This window comes from Episyrphus balteatus, chromosome 1 (genome assembly GCF_945859705.1).
Source record: "Episyrphus balteatus chromosome 1, idEpiBalt1.1, whole genome shotgun sequence".
NCBI lineage: Eukaryota > Metazoa > Arthropoda > Insecta > Diptera > Syrphidae > Episyrphus > Episyrphus balteatus.
Genome location: NC_079134.1, coordinates 67,447,666 through 67,463,670, shown reverse-complemented (window position 1 = coordinate 67,463,670; position 16,005 = coordinate 67,447,666). Strand labels below are relative to the sequence as shown.

The 16,005-nt window shown below is 35.3% G+C and overlaps 2 protein-coding genes across 2 annotated transcripts; both read left to right on the top strand.

Annotated features, from left to right (window-relative positions):
- The first annotated feature begins 7,959 nt into the window (after positions 1 to 7,959).
- LOC129906077 (uncharacterized) lies at positions 7,960 to 10,401 on the top strand. Its single transcript, XM_055981712.1, has one exon. The coding sequence runs from the start codon at positions 7,960 to 7,962 to the stop codon at positions 10,399 to 10,401; it is 2,442 nt and encodes an 813-aa protein (XP_055837687.1).
- A 635-nt stretch (positions 10,402 to 11,036) lies between these two features.
- LOC129906066 (uncharacterized) lies at positions 11,037 to 11,969 on the top strand. Its single transcript, XM_055981701.1, has 2 exons — positions 11,037 to 11,361; positions 11,413 to 11,969. The coding sequence occupies exons 1-2, from the start codon at positions 11,037 to 11,039 to the stop codon at positions 11,967 to 11,969; spliced, it is 882 nt and encodes a 293-aa protein (XP_055837676.1).
- The last annotated feature ends 4,036 nt before the right edge of the window (positions 11,970 to 16,005 follow it).

Sequence of the window (16,005 nt, the reverse complement as noted above, 5' to 3'; positions counted from 1 at the left end):
ATATTTATGTGGCGACTCTGTATCTATGCTGGCGCCGCACATCAATGAAAAGATACAACTCAAATTCAAAATTCATTCCTTTTTGTAGCGCCAACGAACTCGACAACTTACTTCTTCTTTTTATGCTCTCGAACTTTCCACATAATTTTGTTTTCTTAAGAAAAGTTAAATAAAGTGTTTTATATTTATAGATTCTTTTGAAATCTTTTAAACAAAACGCTTTTTATTTCAATCAAGACAAATAGAACAAAAACAGGTATATTTTCTCTTTTTTTATTTGTCAAAGTTAGTGTCATACTTTGTTGCTGCCCAGCAGCAACAAATCGTAGGTTTTTTTTAATGTATTTATTATTATTTTTTTTTTACAGGAAATCAATAAAATATATTTCAGAATTCGAGAAAAACTACTTAAAACTAATTGTTATTCATGCGGTGGTGGCCTTTGGTGCTTCTCCTGATGCTTCTCTACTTTTTTGTTGAAAAAGTTTGAATTCCTCTTCTCTGGAATCATTACTGCTGCAATTTCAAAAATAAAATGGTGTGCGTACATATGTACACGCGATTGAAGTTATACTTCTCACTAACAGAAGTTCCTCTGGGGTACTCCCTGTCAATTTTTAAGACTGGGGATGGAATGATCTCAAAACCTAATGGCGGCCACTTGTTTTTATTATTATTAATTTTTTTTTCAATAAATCACTTTTTGATTACATTATTATTTTTGTATTAAATTTTAAATTCTTTCTATATGAAATACGACCCACGATATTTTTCGTTTTTGGTTTCACGCTTAGAGGATATAATATATGGAGTGCTTGTGCTGTTAGTTCCGTGAAGCTTTTATAGAGGGCTCTAGTTTCTTTAAGTTTTTCGATGAGTGCATGCCTCTATATTATTTTAATTAGATGGCTGTCATCAACAAGCGTGTTTATTTACAGCTCCGGAACCGGACTCGCACTGAAAAACGAAGGCAGCGACCCCTATCCATGTACATGGCATTACAATGTATTAGGTATAGGAACAAGCACTCCATATATTATATCCTCTAAGGTTTCACGTTAAATGCCCCATTTTTCATTTGTTTTTTTTTTTTCAATCATTGTTGTTGTTAAGGTACATTTGTTGGTGTTTAAAAAAAAAGTCTTAAAGTGTTTGGCTACTTTTGCATAATTTTTCTTTTATTCAGAGGATTTCGTCCCCGATCCTTAAAATTTTACAGGTTTCTTATTTTTGTCCAAAAAGAACCCAAACACACCTCTTATTTGTAATTTATCCACTATAAAAGCCATATTTATAAAAGAATTTTAAAGGTTGTTTAACGTTCAACAACTTCTAAATAGCTTTTAAGTACAAAATGTGTATTTATAAAGAATTTAGACATTTAAGAAACGTTGCTTAACGATTGCTTAACTTAAACGACATTCACCGCGTTTAGAGCTTCCCAGCAAACGCAGAAGTACAGAAAAAACCGGTGAAATATGTATGAAAAGAAGTACTTCTTTTCCACTGAAAAAAGATAGGAGCTCGGGAAAAAAATCAGTTATGTACTTTCTGTATATAAGAATACTTGAAGCAGCTATCTCTTTCTTGCATGCAAGATGAAATAAATTTCCCCTCCATCAAAAGGACAGAAAAATGTACTTCAAAGGAACATCAGGAAGGAATACCTAGAGAACCGACTTCGGGGGGTTGTTCTCTTCGACCCTACAAGCTGCAATGAGAGAAAAAACTCCACAGTGGCTATATGTGGTAGTTTCCCCGTGCATTTTAAATGGCACTTACACATTCAACTGTGGAGTTTTGCTCAATGCGCTCAGTGCGCAATTGAGTTGAACATAAAAATCCGGTTGATTCAAAAATTGAAAAATAAAATAAAATTTTCAGAAAAAAATCTGTTTTTGACATTAAATCAATAAAAAATATATTAAATATTACTTTTTATTGCGTTTCGCATAAAAATCAAACAATATTTATGAACTTTATTGCTAAAAACTATAAAAATTAAAAAAAAAGTATAAGCGCACCCTAATTAAACCATGAAAAGTATAACAGCGCCTAATTTTCCACCACACAAAAATAGCTCAAAGGTGAGTACTTTGACAGATGAAAATTATGTAAAAAAAAAATGGGACGCACAGATGGGATATATAGCGCCAACAAAGTGAGTAATTATTCAATTGTTTTTATATTTTTTAATAAACCTAATACTTTAAAATTGTTTTTCAGTAAAAACAAATAATCTGAAACATCAAACCAACTTGCATTTCCAAATGGACCATTCACACGACAGCATGGATGTTCTGTAAGAATCTACTCTGCTTCTGCTGGGCGCTCAACCCAAACAAAATCGTTTCTTTTGTTCAATTTATTAACAAAGACAAAAAATGTTTACTTATAATTAATTCCTATGAAGCCAAGATACAACTTAAATCAGTGTGGAACCAACAAATTTTGTAGCAAATACTAGCTGTTTGTTGCTGTTCCCCGTGTAGTTGATCCAATCACAAAAGAAATTCTTTACAATCCAAAATGAAAAAATATTTACACCTGTGCAAGGTACTGAGATACCAAACCAAACAAACCAAGAATGTGCAGCCAACAAAAATACACTTGATGGCATCTGAAGGAAGCGCATATAAATTCAATTCGAGAATGAGAGACAATGTTAAGAATTTTCGAATTTTCGAGGCTGACTCGCACTTGTATTCTTTTTTTCTTTGACAGGAAAGTGAAAATGGGTACTATTTATTCTCGTTCTCGTACTCTAGAAGCCTTCTTGCTCTTATTCGTGGAACTAGTCTCATACGAACATGACGGTAGTGTTCGTTAAACATCGATAGTTTAAGATTTCGATAGTATCGATAGTTTTAGGAAAACCCTATCGATACTATCGATAGTATCGATAGTTTTACCAAATTTCCTAAAAAGCTTTAAAAAGGCTTTTTTTTAGTAATAAAAAACGTTTAATAATCAGAATATTGGATTTTAAAACTTATTTTAAGCAACTGGAAATGTATTATTTCAATTGTTAACTGGCAAAACATTTTGAAAAACAAAAAAACAGATGTAGGTATTGGAAAAAAAAAATTTGGTTTGATACGGCCTGTGGCAAGTTTGCCAAAGATATCAGACAATTATTTAAAATGAAAACATTTAACGCATATGTGCACGAGTTTATCGAGCACAAGAGACAATTTTTGTATAAATAGATATATGTACAATACATACATACATCTAGCAGTGCTGTATACTCTTTTAGGTACATCAGCAAATAAGATAATGAAACCTTGTCGATTCCTACATACACATATTTATTTAACAAAGAGAATAAAGGTCCTGTATTCGAGTAGGTGCATGTATAAATACTAAAAAAGGCCTCAAAATAAAGTTTAGATTTTACATAAGTAACATTTTACAAACATGGTCGTGTTTCCACCGACCGGCTTGAAAAAAATACTAAGCAAGCAGATGATTTTTTATTTGGTGTTGTCATAACGAACCAAACTATTGCCTTGAATGTATTTATGAATTGATACAGCTAAGAACACAATAAAATAAAATATAATTTATTGAAACAAATCGCGCAGCAACCAAAACCGAAAGTAAACAAAATGCAACAGTGACATAGTATGACAATGTTAACAATTAGTATTATAATTCGGTGGTTTCCCAAACAAAAAATCATTCATAAATAATTGAAATAATGAGAAATGAAGATTTCACTAAATTTTCAAAAGTTTTTCAGTGTTTTAGGAGTTCAAAATTAAAAAGCTGGTGCGTTTAGAACGAAAAGCTTGGGGTAAACTGTTAAACTTAAAACTATCGATAGTTTTGTCGATAGTTTTTTAGAACTATCGATGTACGCGATAGTTTTTTACTATCGATACTATCGATAGACTATCGATGTTTAACGAACACTACATGACGGTGTACAAACTAAAAAAAAAAAAATTTAAAATATGAATTCTTGTGTTTCTGTTTAAATTCAACAGAAAAAAACTTACATCTTATTCGTTTCTGTCTTCAAACAATCAATGACATGACTTATTCCCAGTAAATTAATACTGTTCGGCAATTGGTTGCACTAAACTGGCCATGTACAAAACAGAAGATGGTCTAGTCTCTCCTGCCGAAAGTATATTCGTCCTAGAGAGACGATTGTGACATTTTTGGAATCACCACTAAGATCGAAGGAGAATAGAATTCAAATTTTCTACTTGCTGTTTTCTGTGAATAATTTAAATAAAAAACATTTGTTTTTAGGCAAAATTATAGTAGGTATATTGCACAGTACACATAATAAGGTAATATATTCCGAACGTTGTCAAAATTTGTTTGTCAAAAATAGGCACCAATCTGTCAAATCGGCCTCTGATTTTTATATTTTAATCGCAGTAAACAGGAAATTTGTTTTTGTTTTAATTTATAAAATGTCATTTAAAATAATTATAAATTGAAAAATATCAAATTTTCTTGGCGTTTCTTCGCGGAAAATGGTCGATAATTTTTAAAAAATTAGTGTTGTGCGTGGTTTTTCGGTTTTTGTGCGTTTTTCGTCGGTATTTTAAAACAATTAAGAATTCGATAGCTGACGTTGGTCGCCAAATTGTCATGTTTTGACAATTTGACGACAGTTCGGAATATATTACCTTTTTATGTGTACTGTGGGTATATTGGTTTGTGTTTGTTTTATTTTGCTTAAAATTTTATTACTTACTATTATACATTCTAACTAACAATGACATTAAGGTAAGTAAAATCATATTGGCCGTCGAGGTTAATTTGAAACATTTATACGAGTTAATTAATTTGAAACATACATATACGAGTTATAAAAATATATGCCGCTACACAAAGAGATTAAAGCCTGGAATGCAGCTGAAGCAAAAGGAAAAAATCTCCAATGTTAACAGTGAACATGTTAACGAAAACGAAAAAAATACCATCCGGCATTGTAGCAAAGTAAAAATTTTAAAAAATACAAATAAAAAAATTCATGAAAAAACATCAGAAAATTTGTTTTAAAGCAAAAAGAAATTCAATTTCGTTCAAAATTTCATTAACGAAATTATGTAGGTATGGAGAAATTTGTTGAGTTTGACACTTCCAATCATCCCAATGGTGAAATAAAACGGAAACAGCACATTGGTACAAGTTGCCGAATCGAATGACAGTATGAGATCTGTATAAGTTTGTTCAATTGCGTTGATAGGATTAAGTATGTTTTAGTGAGGTCTTAATACTGTTTCCAAAATGCTATCAATAATCCTTTGGGACGAGTACTTTTTTCAAGAGAGATGAGACCATCTTCTGTTTAGTTTATGACGGGTGAATGTGGAACATGGTCTCGTCTCTCTCGACGAAGTTATTGGTCCTAGAAGGACGATTGAGGGCTTTTTGGAAACTGTATTAAATCCTCACTAGAACACAACTAATCTTTCAATGCAATATTAACCAGATATCATACTGTTGATCGTGTTTATTTGCCTTTTTAATTAATTATTTTTAAATACCGCTTTGACGCAGAAAATTTGAATCAGAGTAGTGCTGATTCCAACAAGTCGTCAATCATAATTCTAGGACGAGCACTTTCGTCAGGAGAGACGAGACCATCTTCTGTTTTTTACATGAGGGGTGCATATAGAAGATGGTCTCGTCTCTCCTGGCGAAAGTATTCATCCCAGAAGGAATAAAAAATCAATAAATAAAAATCAAATCAAAGTTCAACAGCACATAAATATTGAAATATTTTGTTTAAATTAGCGTTGTTTTATTTTCCTAGTGATCCAGATCAGATCATGAATTTATTTGCGAAATAATAACAAAACAATTCCTACTTTTGTTGTTAAGCTGATAAAAACAACGATCTGATGTGGACCACGAGGATAATAAAACACAGTATTAATCGCTAGCTGAATTGTTGTGACAAAAAAAATCATATTCAAAGTTAAAATATAGGAAGTATTGACCGAACAGTGCTGCTGCTTCTTATTATACCTATTGAGTATTTCAAAGAAATGATTTTTTAAAACAACACTATTTGCTTGTATTTTCTTTTCTCATTATTATTAGAAAACCTGAGGGGGTATTTGGGATAAAGCTACTTGGTTGCCACATAATTGCTTCATGCGGTTGAGGGCACTGCCAGCCTTGAACCAACTGGCTTACCAGCCCAAATGGACAAACGACTTGACAATTATGGCGCGGCTCTACAAGTGACATGATTCGAAAGCGGAATACCTCCTGGTGAGATGAACCCTTACCGTAGTTTTCATCACCAAAAGCCACTGACTTTGTAGCCCTTGGCTAAATCCTTTGATTCTTAAAGTTGTTTATTAAGTTCTTTTCAAAGTTTTTAGCACCAATTAACATGTTGTTTGAGATGTTGTCCAATTGACTACGGTATTTCAATCATGGGCCATCGGGAGCGACTTGATCACTTGTGCACTTTCCTTTGACGTTCATGAGAACGATCCATTCCATACATCGGATGGTTCCAGGAGCTGAAGTCGCTGGCTTTTGGATCAACATTAAAGTAAAATGGTTTGTGGTTAAACAATAATTGTTTCAATAAAATGATTTGACTTACTACTAACTGGTGGATCATCGTATGTATCCATACTGCCGTCGAATCCTCTTGATGGCAATTCAACACCCAGTGAAGCATTTAATTTGAATGCTTTGCCATGCTTTTACATCGATATATTGTCTTTTGCACTTTTTTTTGTAATACCGCGAAAAAATTTAAAATAAATTTATTTTGCAATCAAAATGAAATCAGATATTTGAAATGATATATCCCTTCAAGCAAGAAAACGGAGTTCAGAAAAGACACTCCGACCGAGAAAGACGGGGTTGCACTCACACACTTGGAACTTTTTGTTTATGAACACAAAGTCGAGGGAAAAATCGTGGTGAAAAAACCAATACATATAAAATCGGCTCCGCGGTGATTATAATTTCCATACTAATTTGAGCCGCCTTCGTACCCGTTTCTGAGCCGAAGTCGGACTCAGCTCCGCCTGAGGTGGAGCGGATTCGGACCGAGGTCGGACTTGTTTGCTTGAAGGGATGAAATCGAGAACTGTCAGCTCACTTTTGATTTTTTTTTTAGCTACACCCACCATATTTTTTCTGAATCCAACATTCACACCTATTCATGGATAAGAAAAAAAGAGTAAAATAAGAGAGTTCTCTTCTATTCACCTCAAATGAAATTTGCGGGTGTTTTAGGCAAGGGGGGTGTACGAAAGTACGTAAAAGTACACAAAAAGTACTAAAGTACTAAATCAAAATTAAATTATTAACGTACATGGCAATGATATTTAAATACATTCCACAAATGAAAATGTTATAAAATTAATGAAATTGCTATACAAATCGAATGTACAATTGGTCTTATGACCTAATAAATCACTACAAAATTATTTCTTAAACTAAATGGTTGTGTTTTTACTTAAATTTGGAATTTTTACATTAATCTTTTTTTTGCTATTTTTTAATAAAAACTAGTCGTTATTCATTGGTCCTTCGAGCCTTTTTTAAGAACAATTAACAAACATTTATAAACATTTAATAAACATTCAAACAAAATAGTCTGTGCTGTGTGTGCAAATAAAAAAAAAAAAAAAAAAATAAGAAAAAAGAACAAATTAACAAATTCGCGAATTAATTTAAATTGCATTGACAATAATCGTTTAAATAAAGTGAATATCGAACTTTTTCTTAATATTTAATTATAAATAACTTAAAAATATCTTAAAGATAAAATAAAAAAAAAAAAAAAAAATCCGTGCGCGTTATAATTGCAATCGTCAGCGGAGCCCCACCAACAACATAATTTCTTGAATAAGACGGCAGCTGCAGCAGACAAATCCGTAAGTCTTGCACATTTACTTTTTATTTGATATATCTTCTGGATTTTCTGAAAATTAAATATATAAATTTTAATAAATAAATATGGCTGAGAATAAAAACTTCAAATACGGTGAATTACAAAAGGGTATTTTAAGTAAGGTAATTAAAGATCTCACCAACTTTAAAAAAGCACCGAAAGAACGAAGGGTTCCGGCATATGCTTCAGGTCGTCTAGCGAAGTTAGAAGACGACATGGTGACATCTAAAAAGTACCACGAAGCCATCATCGGTGCCGGTATGCTAGAGGAGAATCTGAAAAAGGAGGAGTTAGTGGTTGTTTATGACCAGATATTTGACATTTACCTCGAGTATAGGGCAGAGTTGGTGGACGCAATGGCAAAATCAACACCAGTCAGTGGGGCGTCTTCAAGTGGGGGTACTCTACCATCAACAGGGCAAACGTCATCGGGGATCCGACTTCCACGCATCGATCTACCTAAATTTGACGGGTCGTATGTTACGTGGCGTGGTTTCCATGATCGATTCCTAGCTCTCGTTCATAATAACAAGGCTTTAGATGACATCGATAAACTGCATTTTTTGCAGTCCTGCTTAATTGGAGATGCCAATCGGTTTCTGCAGAACATATCGGTGGAAGCAGCTAATTACCAGAAGGCGTGGGAGCTTTTAGAGGAGCGTTATGACCACAAGCGCATTTTGGTGCATATTCAAATGCAAAATTTGTTTGGTCAACCTTCTCAAACTCGAGAAACTGCTTCTGGTCTGCAAGAACTTTTGTACACCACAAGAGAATGCTACCTCGCTCTTGAGAATATCGACGTTCCGGTGTCTACCTGGGACACAGTCTTGATTTGGTTCATTGTCCAGAAACTCCCCAGCACAACTCAAAAACTGGAGGAAGAGAAGTTAGGGAATCGAAAAGAGTTGCCAAAATTTAAAGAACTTACCGAGTTTTTGGAGACACGTTTCCGGACTCTTGAGGTTGTGGGCCAACAGGAACTTGGTGCAGCAGGCAGAAACAAGAACGAGCAACCCGTCAACAGCAAGCCGCGTTTCCAGCCTGCGAAATCGAAGAGTTTCCTTGTGAAACAATCAGCCAAGCAGCCTTCCAAGCCAGTACCGAAGACGAACACTGTGGAGCAGTTGGTATGCAAGCTATGCAACCAGGAGAAGCACTCGTTGAAGAGATGTCAGCAGTTCCTGGATATGGACAATGTGCGACGAAGAGATGTCGTTCGTAGGTTAAAGGTCTGCGAAAATTGCCTTTCTTACAGACACTCTCTCCACGAATGTCCCAGTTCCAGCTCCTGCCATTTCTGTCAACAACGACACAACACATTGCTGCATTCTAATCAGTCGAGTTCCAGCACACACACACCACAACAACAACCACAGCCTGCAGCTACTTCAGCTCAGGCTAATATACTCAGCTCGAACGTGTTATACTCGTCCGTAAATCCGAACGCGCCTGAGTTCCAGCCAATGGGTCAACAACAACAACAAAGTTTTAACTACCACACGTCGCATGGTGATCGTTTTACAACACATCAGGTGCTTCTAGCGACAGCAGTTGTTAAGGCCCGAAGTGCAGATGGCCGGCTACGCCTTTTACATGCTCTGATCGATACTGGGTCAGAAAGATCTTTCATCACAGAAGCTGCTGCACAACTGCTGAAGCTAGAAAAGCGGCGTACCATGGTCGAGGTATCTGGGTTAGGGTTGGTCAGCAGTGGCAAAATGCATAACTCCGTCGAAGTAAGTCTTGCATCCCGCCACTCGACGTTCGAGATTGCCATTCAGGCATTGGTCTTCAAGTCGCTGACTGGCCATCTCCCGACCCAACGCGTGATACATGGCCAATGGAACCATCTCGATGGTCTCTCATTAGCAGATCCCCATCTCTACGAGCCTGCTCCCATTGACTTACTACTGGGAAGCGATGTTTGTGCCCAAATATTTTTACCCGAAATAAAACGGCCTCTAGATGGTATCGGTCCGATCGCGCAAAATACGCAATTAGGGTGGATCGTGTTAGGGAAAGTTCCAGCGGAAATTCCCCGGCAAGTGCGCAGCTTTCTTCAAATTGCCGAATTATGCACACAGATGGAGAAGTTTTGTGAGATGGAAGAAATGCCGTTCCAGACACATGAAACCCTTGACAACATTGTTTGCGATGAGCATTTTTCACAGCACACTAGGCGTTTACCTGACGGGCGTTATGAAGTGAAGCTGCCGTTCAAAGGTGAAAGTCTTCCAGCGATGGGTTCCAGCCGACAAGGCGCTCTTCGACGATTACAACTTCTCGAAAAGAAACTCGATGCCGATCCAAGACTTTGTGCGGATTACACAAAGTGTATTAAGGAGTACGAAGACCTCAACCATATGGAAGAAATAGATCCAAATGACCCGGTTTTGGCAACACCTTATAACTACTTCTTGCCACATCAGCTTCAAAAGCTTCGGATGGGAAATCCCTCAACGACCGTCTTCTGGTGGGTCCAAAATTGCAGACTAGCATCATAGATCTAGTTCTTAGATGGCGGACTCACCGAGTCACATTTACGGCCAACATAGAGAAGATGTATCGGCAAATTTTGGTAAGTTTCCCAGACCGATACTATCAGCTGATTATGTGGAGAGAGCAGAGAACATCGCCAGTACGAATTTTGAAAATGAACACCGTAACTTTTGGAACAGCGAGTGCTCCATATCTTGCCATCAAGATCCTGAAAAAAGTAGCTGATGATGAGAGCGACAATTTTCCGGAAGGGGCGAAGGTGGTACGTGAAGACATGTATGTCGATGACCTGATCAGTGGTGCCGATTCGATCGAAGAGGCACGAAAGAAACGTGATGAAGCCAGCCAACTTTTAGCGTCAGCGGGATTCAATTTAAGAAAATGAACCAGCAATGTTAAAGAACTTGTCGAAGACATTCCAGTTCAAGACCGGGAACTCGATTTTGAGCTTCCGTTTAACCTGTCCAACCACGTTAAAACTCTCGGAATCAATTGGTTTCCCATCGATGATTGTTTTTCGTATCAAAATCTCCAACCTTCGACAGAAGCAAACACAAAAAGGTCAATATTATCGACCATAGCCAAGCTGTTTGATCCACTTGGTTGGATTTCACTATGTGTCGTCACTGCAAAAATTATAATGCAAAGACTATGGAACCGTGGTTGTAATTGGGATGACCCAATTCCAACGGCTTTAATGAAAGAATGGGAAGCTTTTTATCGAGATCTTCCTCTTATCGAGCGACTTCGAATTCCCAGATGGACTCATATAAGTCCGACCAACATGGCGATCGAACTGCACGGATTTTGTGACGCTTCAATGAAGGCATACGGGGCAGCAGTTTTGGCGATTCCAAATGTCAAAATGTACTCTTGGACGGACTCCACAATAGCTCTAGCGTGGATACGAGCAACTCCTGCTAAATGGACCACATTCGTGTCCAATCGAGTGTCCGAAATCCAGCGTTTAGTAGGGATCGATTGCTGAGGACATGTTGGTACGCTTCATAACCCAGCCGATCTGGCGTCCAGGGGTGTACTTCCATCAGAACTTCAGTCGCTGCAAACTTGGTGGAAAGGTCCAGAATTTCTGCATCGCAAATGGGATTTCGATTCTCCAGATCAGGCTGTTGAAACCGACACTGAAGAAGAAAAACGCACGGTCAAGGTACTAACTGTACATGTTTTGGAAAGCGACAATATCCTTCAGGCTATTTTCAATTCTTCAAATCTCCTAAGAGCAACCAGAGTCATCGCTACGTGTGTCCGCTGCATCATTAAGTGTCGTCCTAAACTGTATGGAATCATCACCGGTTCATTTTATCCATGGGAGTTAGAATTAGCTCGTCTTCTCATGGTCAAAGCTGCCCAAAGTGAAATGTTTGAGACAGAGTTAAGCTACTTCAAGGCAAATTCTAAAATGCCTAAAAGTCTGAGTTCATTAAACGCATTTATTGATATAGATGGGGTCTTGAGAGTTGGGGGTCGTTTAGAGAACTCCCTTTTATCTTACGATGCTCAACACCCCATACAACCACCACTTCACGACTTTGGTTGTCAGAGAAGCTCATAAAAATACGCTTCATGGCGGTATCCAACAAATGATAAGCTATATCAGACAACGATATTGGATTGGGCAAATTAGAAGAAGCGTCAAGTATCAATTGTTCAGGTGTACTTCTTGTTTCCGGCAAAAGGCATCTGAAATGCAGCAATTAATGGGTAATTTACCAGCTGCTAGAGTGCGTATGGCTAGGCCTTTCAGAAATACCGGGGTCGACTATGCAGGTCCCATTGACATTAAATCATGGAAGGCACGTGGTGCGAAAATCCTAAAAGGATATTTCGCGGTATTTGTTTGTTTGGCAACAAAGGCCATTCATTTGGAAGTTGTATCCGATTTGACAACCAAAGCAGTTTTGACCGCATTCCGAGGATTCACTGCAAGAAGAGGAAGCTGCCAGCATGTCTACAGTGACTGTGGAACGAATTTCGTTGGAGCTAACAACGAACTAGCGAAGATGTTAAATGAAGCAAAACACGACTTTAAAGAAATCGCGACAACCCTAGCTAACTATGGTACAAATTGGCACTTTATTCCCCCGGCTTCTCCCCACTTTGGTGGATTATGGGAAGCGGGTGTGAAATCCGTCAAGTACCACTTGAAACGCGTTGTAGGAATGGAGAGGCTAACCTTTGAGGAGCTCGCTACGCTTCTAGCGCAAATAGAAGCGTGTTTGAATTCGAGACCCCTATGCCCACTATCCGACAGCATAGACGATTTGAATGCGCTCACACCTGCGCACTTTCTAGTCGGCGAATCGCTACATGCCGTGCCTAAAGGCGAAACCAACACTAACATCTCACATTTGGACCGTTGGAGACGCGTTCAATTAATGTCCGAAATGTTTTGGCAAAAATGGAATTCAGAATACCTGTCCCGACTTCAGCAACGTCCGAAATGGACCCAAATAAAAGAATTGCCGAAGATTGGCGATTTAGTTCTTCTTAAAGATGAGCGACTACCACCCACGTACTGGAATCTAGCCCGAATTGAGACAACTCATTCCGGAACGGATGGCCTAGTGCGCGTTGTCACCGTCAAAACCAAAAACGGATCCATGAAGCGACCGATTGCAAAAATATGTCTCCTACCATCGAACAAATCCACTTCAGAAACCACAATAATTTAAAAATTAAGTAAATGCCAGCCTGCAAAACAAGTCATCAAAATTCAAACACCATCGATGCAAAATAAATTAAATCTTAAATTAAAATCTTGAATTAATTCAAAATTAAAATCAAAATCTTCACTCTCGATTAATAAATTTCAAAATAAAACCCCAAATTATTTCGAAATAACACACAAATTATTTAAAAACATTAGCTCAAATCAAATAAAAAAACATTTTTAATTGAAAATTGTATTTATTGTAGTACAAATGTACTGTAACAGTACTATAAAACAACAATAATTTTTCTTCGAATTAAAATAAAATGTTGTCACAAAACACATAAAACTTTAAAAAATAATAACAAAATAATGTTCTGCAACAACACAAGCATTAAAATAATTAAAACAAATAAAATAATTAATTTCAATTAAAACTGCAAAATTACACAAATCATCCAAATTATGAATTGTAAAATGCACCAAATTGAGAAAAAACACAATCCACAAATCTACTGTCAAAATGATTGTAAACAAATAAAATGTCAGCGGCATCATCACTAAAATAAATTAAAACAACAATTTAAATGTACTTAAATTTATTAAAATCAATTTCACAAATACATCATTTAATTTAATTCATCAAAATTATACTTAATTAAAATTTAAAACAACAATTCATATTAAACAAAATAATATTGAATACAAACATCATTTATAATTAAAATATAAGATACAACAACAATAATTTAAATTATTTAAATTTAATTAAATTCACAAAATTACATTTAATTCGAATCATCAAAATGATATAAAATCACATATACAACAATAACAATTCACTAATCCATTTATTCACCACTTGAATTAAAAAAAAAAAAATAATGTCAACACGAATCAGCATTCAGCAACTGACGTCACAATTAAAATAATTTGTCGAAGACAATTCACAAATTTCATCACAAATTTAATTAACATTTTAATAATTAAATCGTATCAATGCTGAAAACTAATTCATCGACACTAAATTTCACCGAATTAAAACAATTAAATTGCAACACCAATTAATTTCATTAAATTTAATTCGTCAACAAAAAAACAATTCAAATAAAAGTAAACAACAAAAAATGTACACCACTGTTATAAACGTCAAACAAAATTTATTATCACTGTGTATCATACTTGTATGAACACTTTTAATTTGAAATCACTCAACTTTAACTCACTCAATTTGAATCAAACAACGTACGTCACGAATAAATAATACATTGGAAGTCACTTTCCAATTAGAACTTAAATTTACCTTGCTATGTATGTATATAACCAAATACATAAACAGGTATATAAACATATATAACCGATCACGCCATATCTGTTTTATACACATACATATATATATATAAAGCACCATATTTAATCAAATGGCATAGAAAGCCAATTTATTTATATTTTTTTTAATGAAATTTAAATGAAAATAATATATTCGCCACACAACACTCATGCACACACCAATCATGCACACCCGCGATCGAAATATTATTATTTAATGCGCGCGCGCTCACTTCGCCGATATAACAATTAAAGTCATTCAAAAAAAAACCAACATTCAACAAACACTTACCTGAATTGATTACATCACATAATTATTAATTAAAACTACGAAAATTAAAAACACCGGCACTTAACAATATAAACTAAATTAATTAAATTTATTAAAATTCACACGAGAATACCACACACGACCGACGACCGCACTACTTCTTGTAAAACTACAACTTACTATGAGATGATAACGGCTATGGGTGTACGTGTATGAATGCAACGATGCTATCGTCATTCATTCAAGTCTTATTGTAGCAACAGAGATAAATATAAATTATTCATTTAATTTCTGTTTTTTGTTATATTGTTGACTTTGTTTATCTTTAATTGTCAAATGCACTAATTATGTTGTCTCTTTTCATGTTCCCATTGCAATGAGAAATATGAATTATGATGTCGGTAAAGCAGTTCCTGATGACGATTTGGTTGGAATTCCACATTAATGCCAGTATGCACCAGGCGAAAATAAATTCCGATAATTTCATCATTTTTTCGAGGCGGGAGAATGTACGAAAGTACGTAAAAGTACACAAAAAGTACTAAAGTACTAAATCAAAATTATATTATTAACGTACATGGCAATGATATTTAAATACATTCCACAAATTAAAATGTTATAAAATTAATGAAATTGCTATAGGGGAGAGTGGCGGACAGTGAGACGGTGCAAACAGTGAGACAATCCATTTTTCTCTTTTCTGAAAATAAGCACAGTAACGCTAGTTTGGGTCAAAACGTTTATTTCCCCGTCTGCGTCTTTTAATTTTGTCCCGACTTAATTAAAGCTGTCCATTTTCCCCCGCCGTAAAATATCACACAAAATCAGGTGAAAGTAGTTTTTGGAGTGTTATAAAAAGAGTGTATAACACAAAAAAATCTGGTTAGTGGACAGAACTTTTTTTACATATGTATTATATTTATATGTTCTTTCATAAAAAAATATCATTGAATTAGAATTCCTTCTCGTTTTTTGTAATTTTATATTTTTCCGAAAAATGACAAAAAGTAAACAGTGAGACATTATTAAAAAGCAAACAGTGAGACATAGGTTTTTTAAAAAGCAAACAGTGAGACATATAGATTTTAAAAAAATCTATTATTTTAGCATGACTTCAAAATGATTTCGTATTGTTTTTTCTTTCATTTTTTTTTGGCTTTTTGTTTTTTTTTTTTGAATAAATGGGTTAAAGTAACATAAATTAATTAAGTATATACTTGTCAATTACCTAATTATTTGACGTTTTCGTTATTTTTTTTTTCACCTAAGAATGTCTCACTGATCGCACCCCTTTCAAACAGTGAGACGTTTTGACTTTTTCTACATTTTAGTCCAATG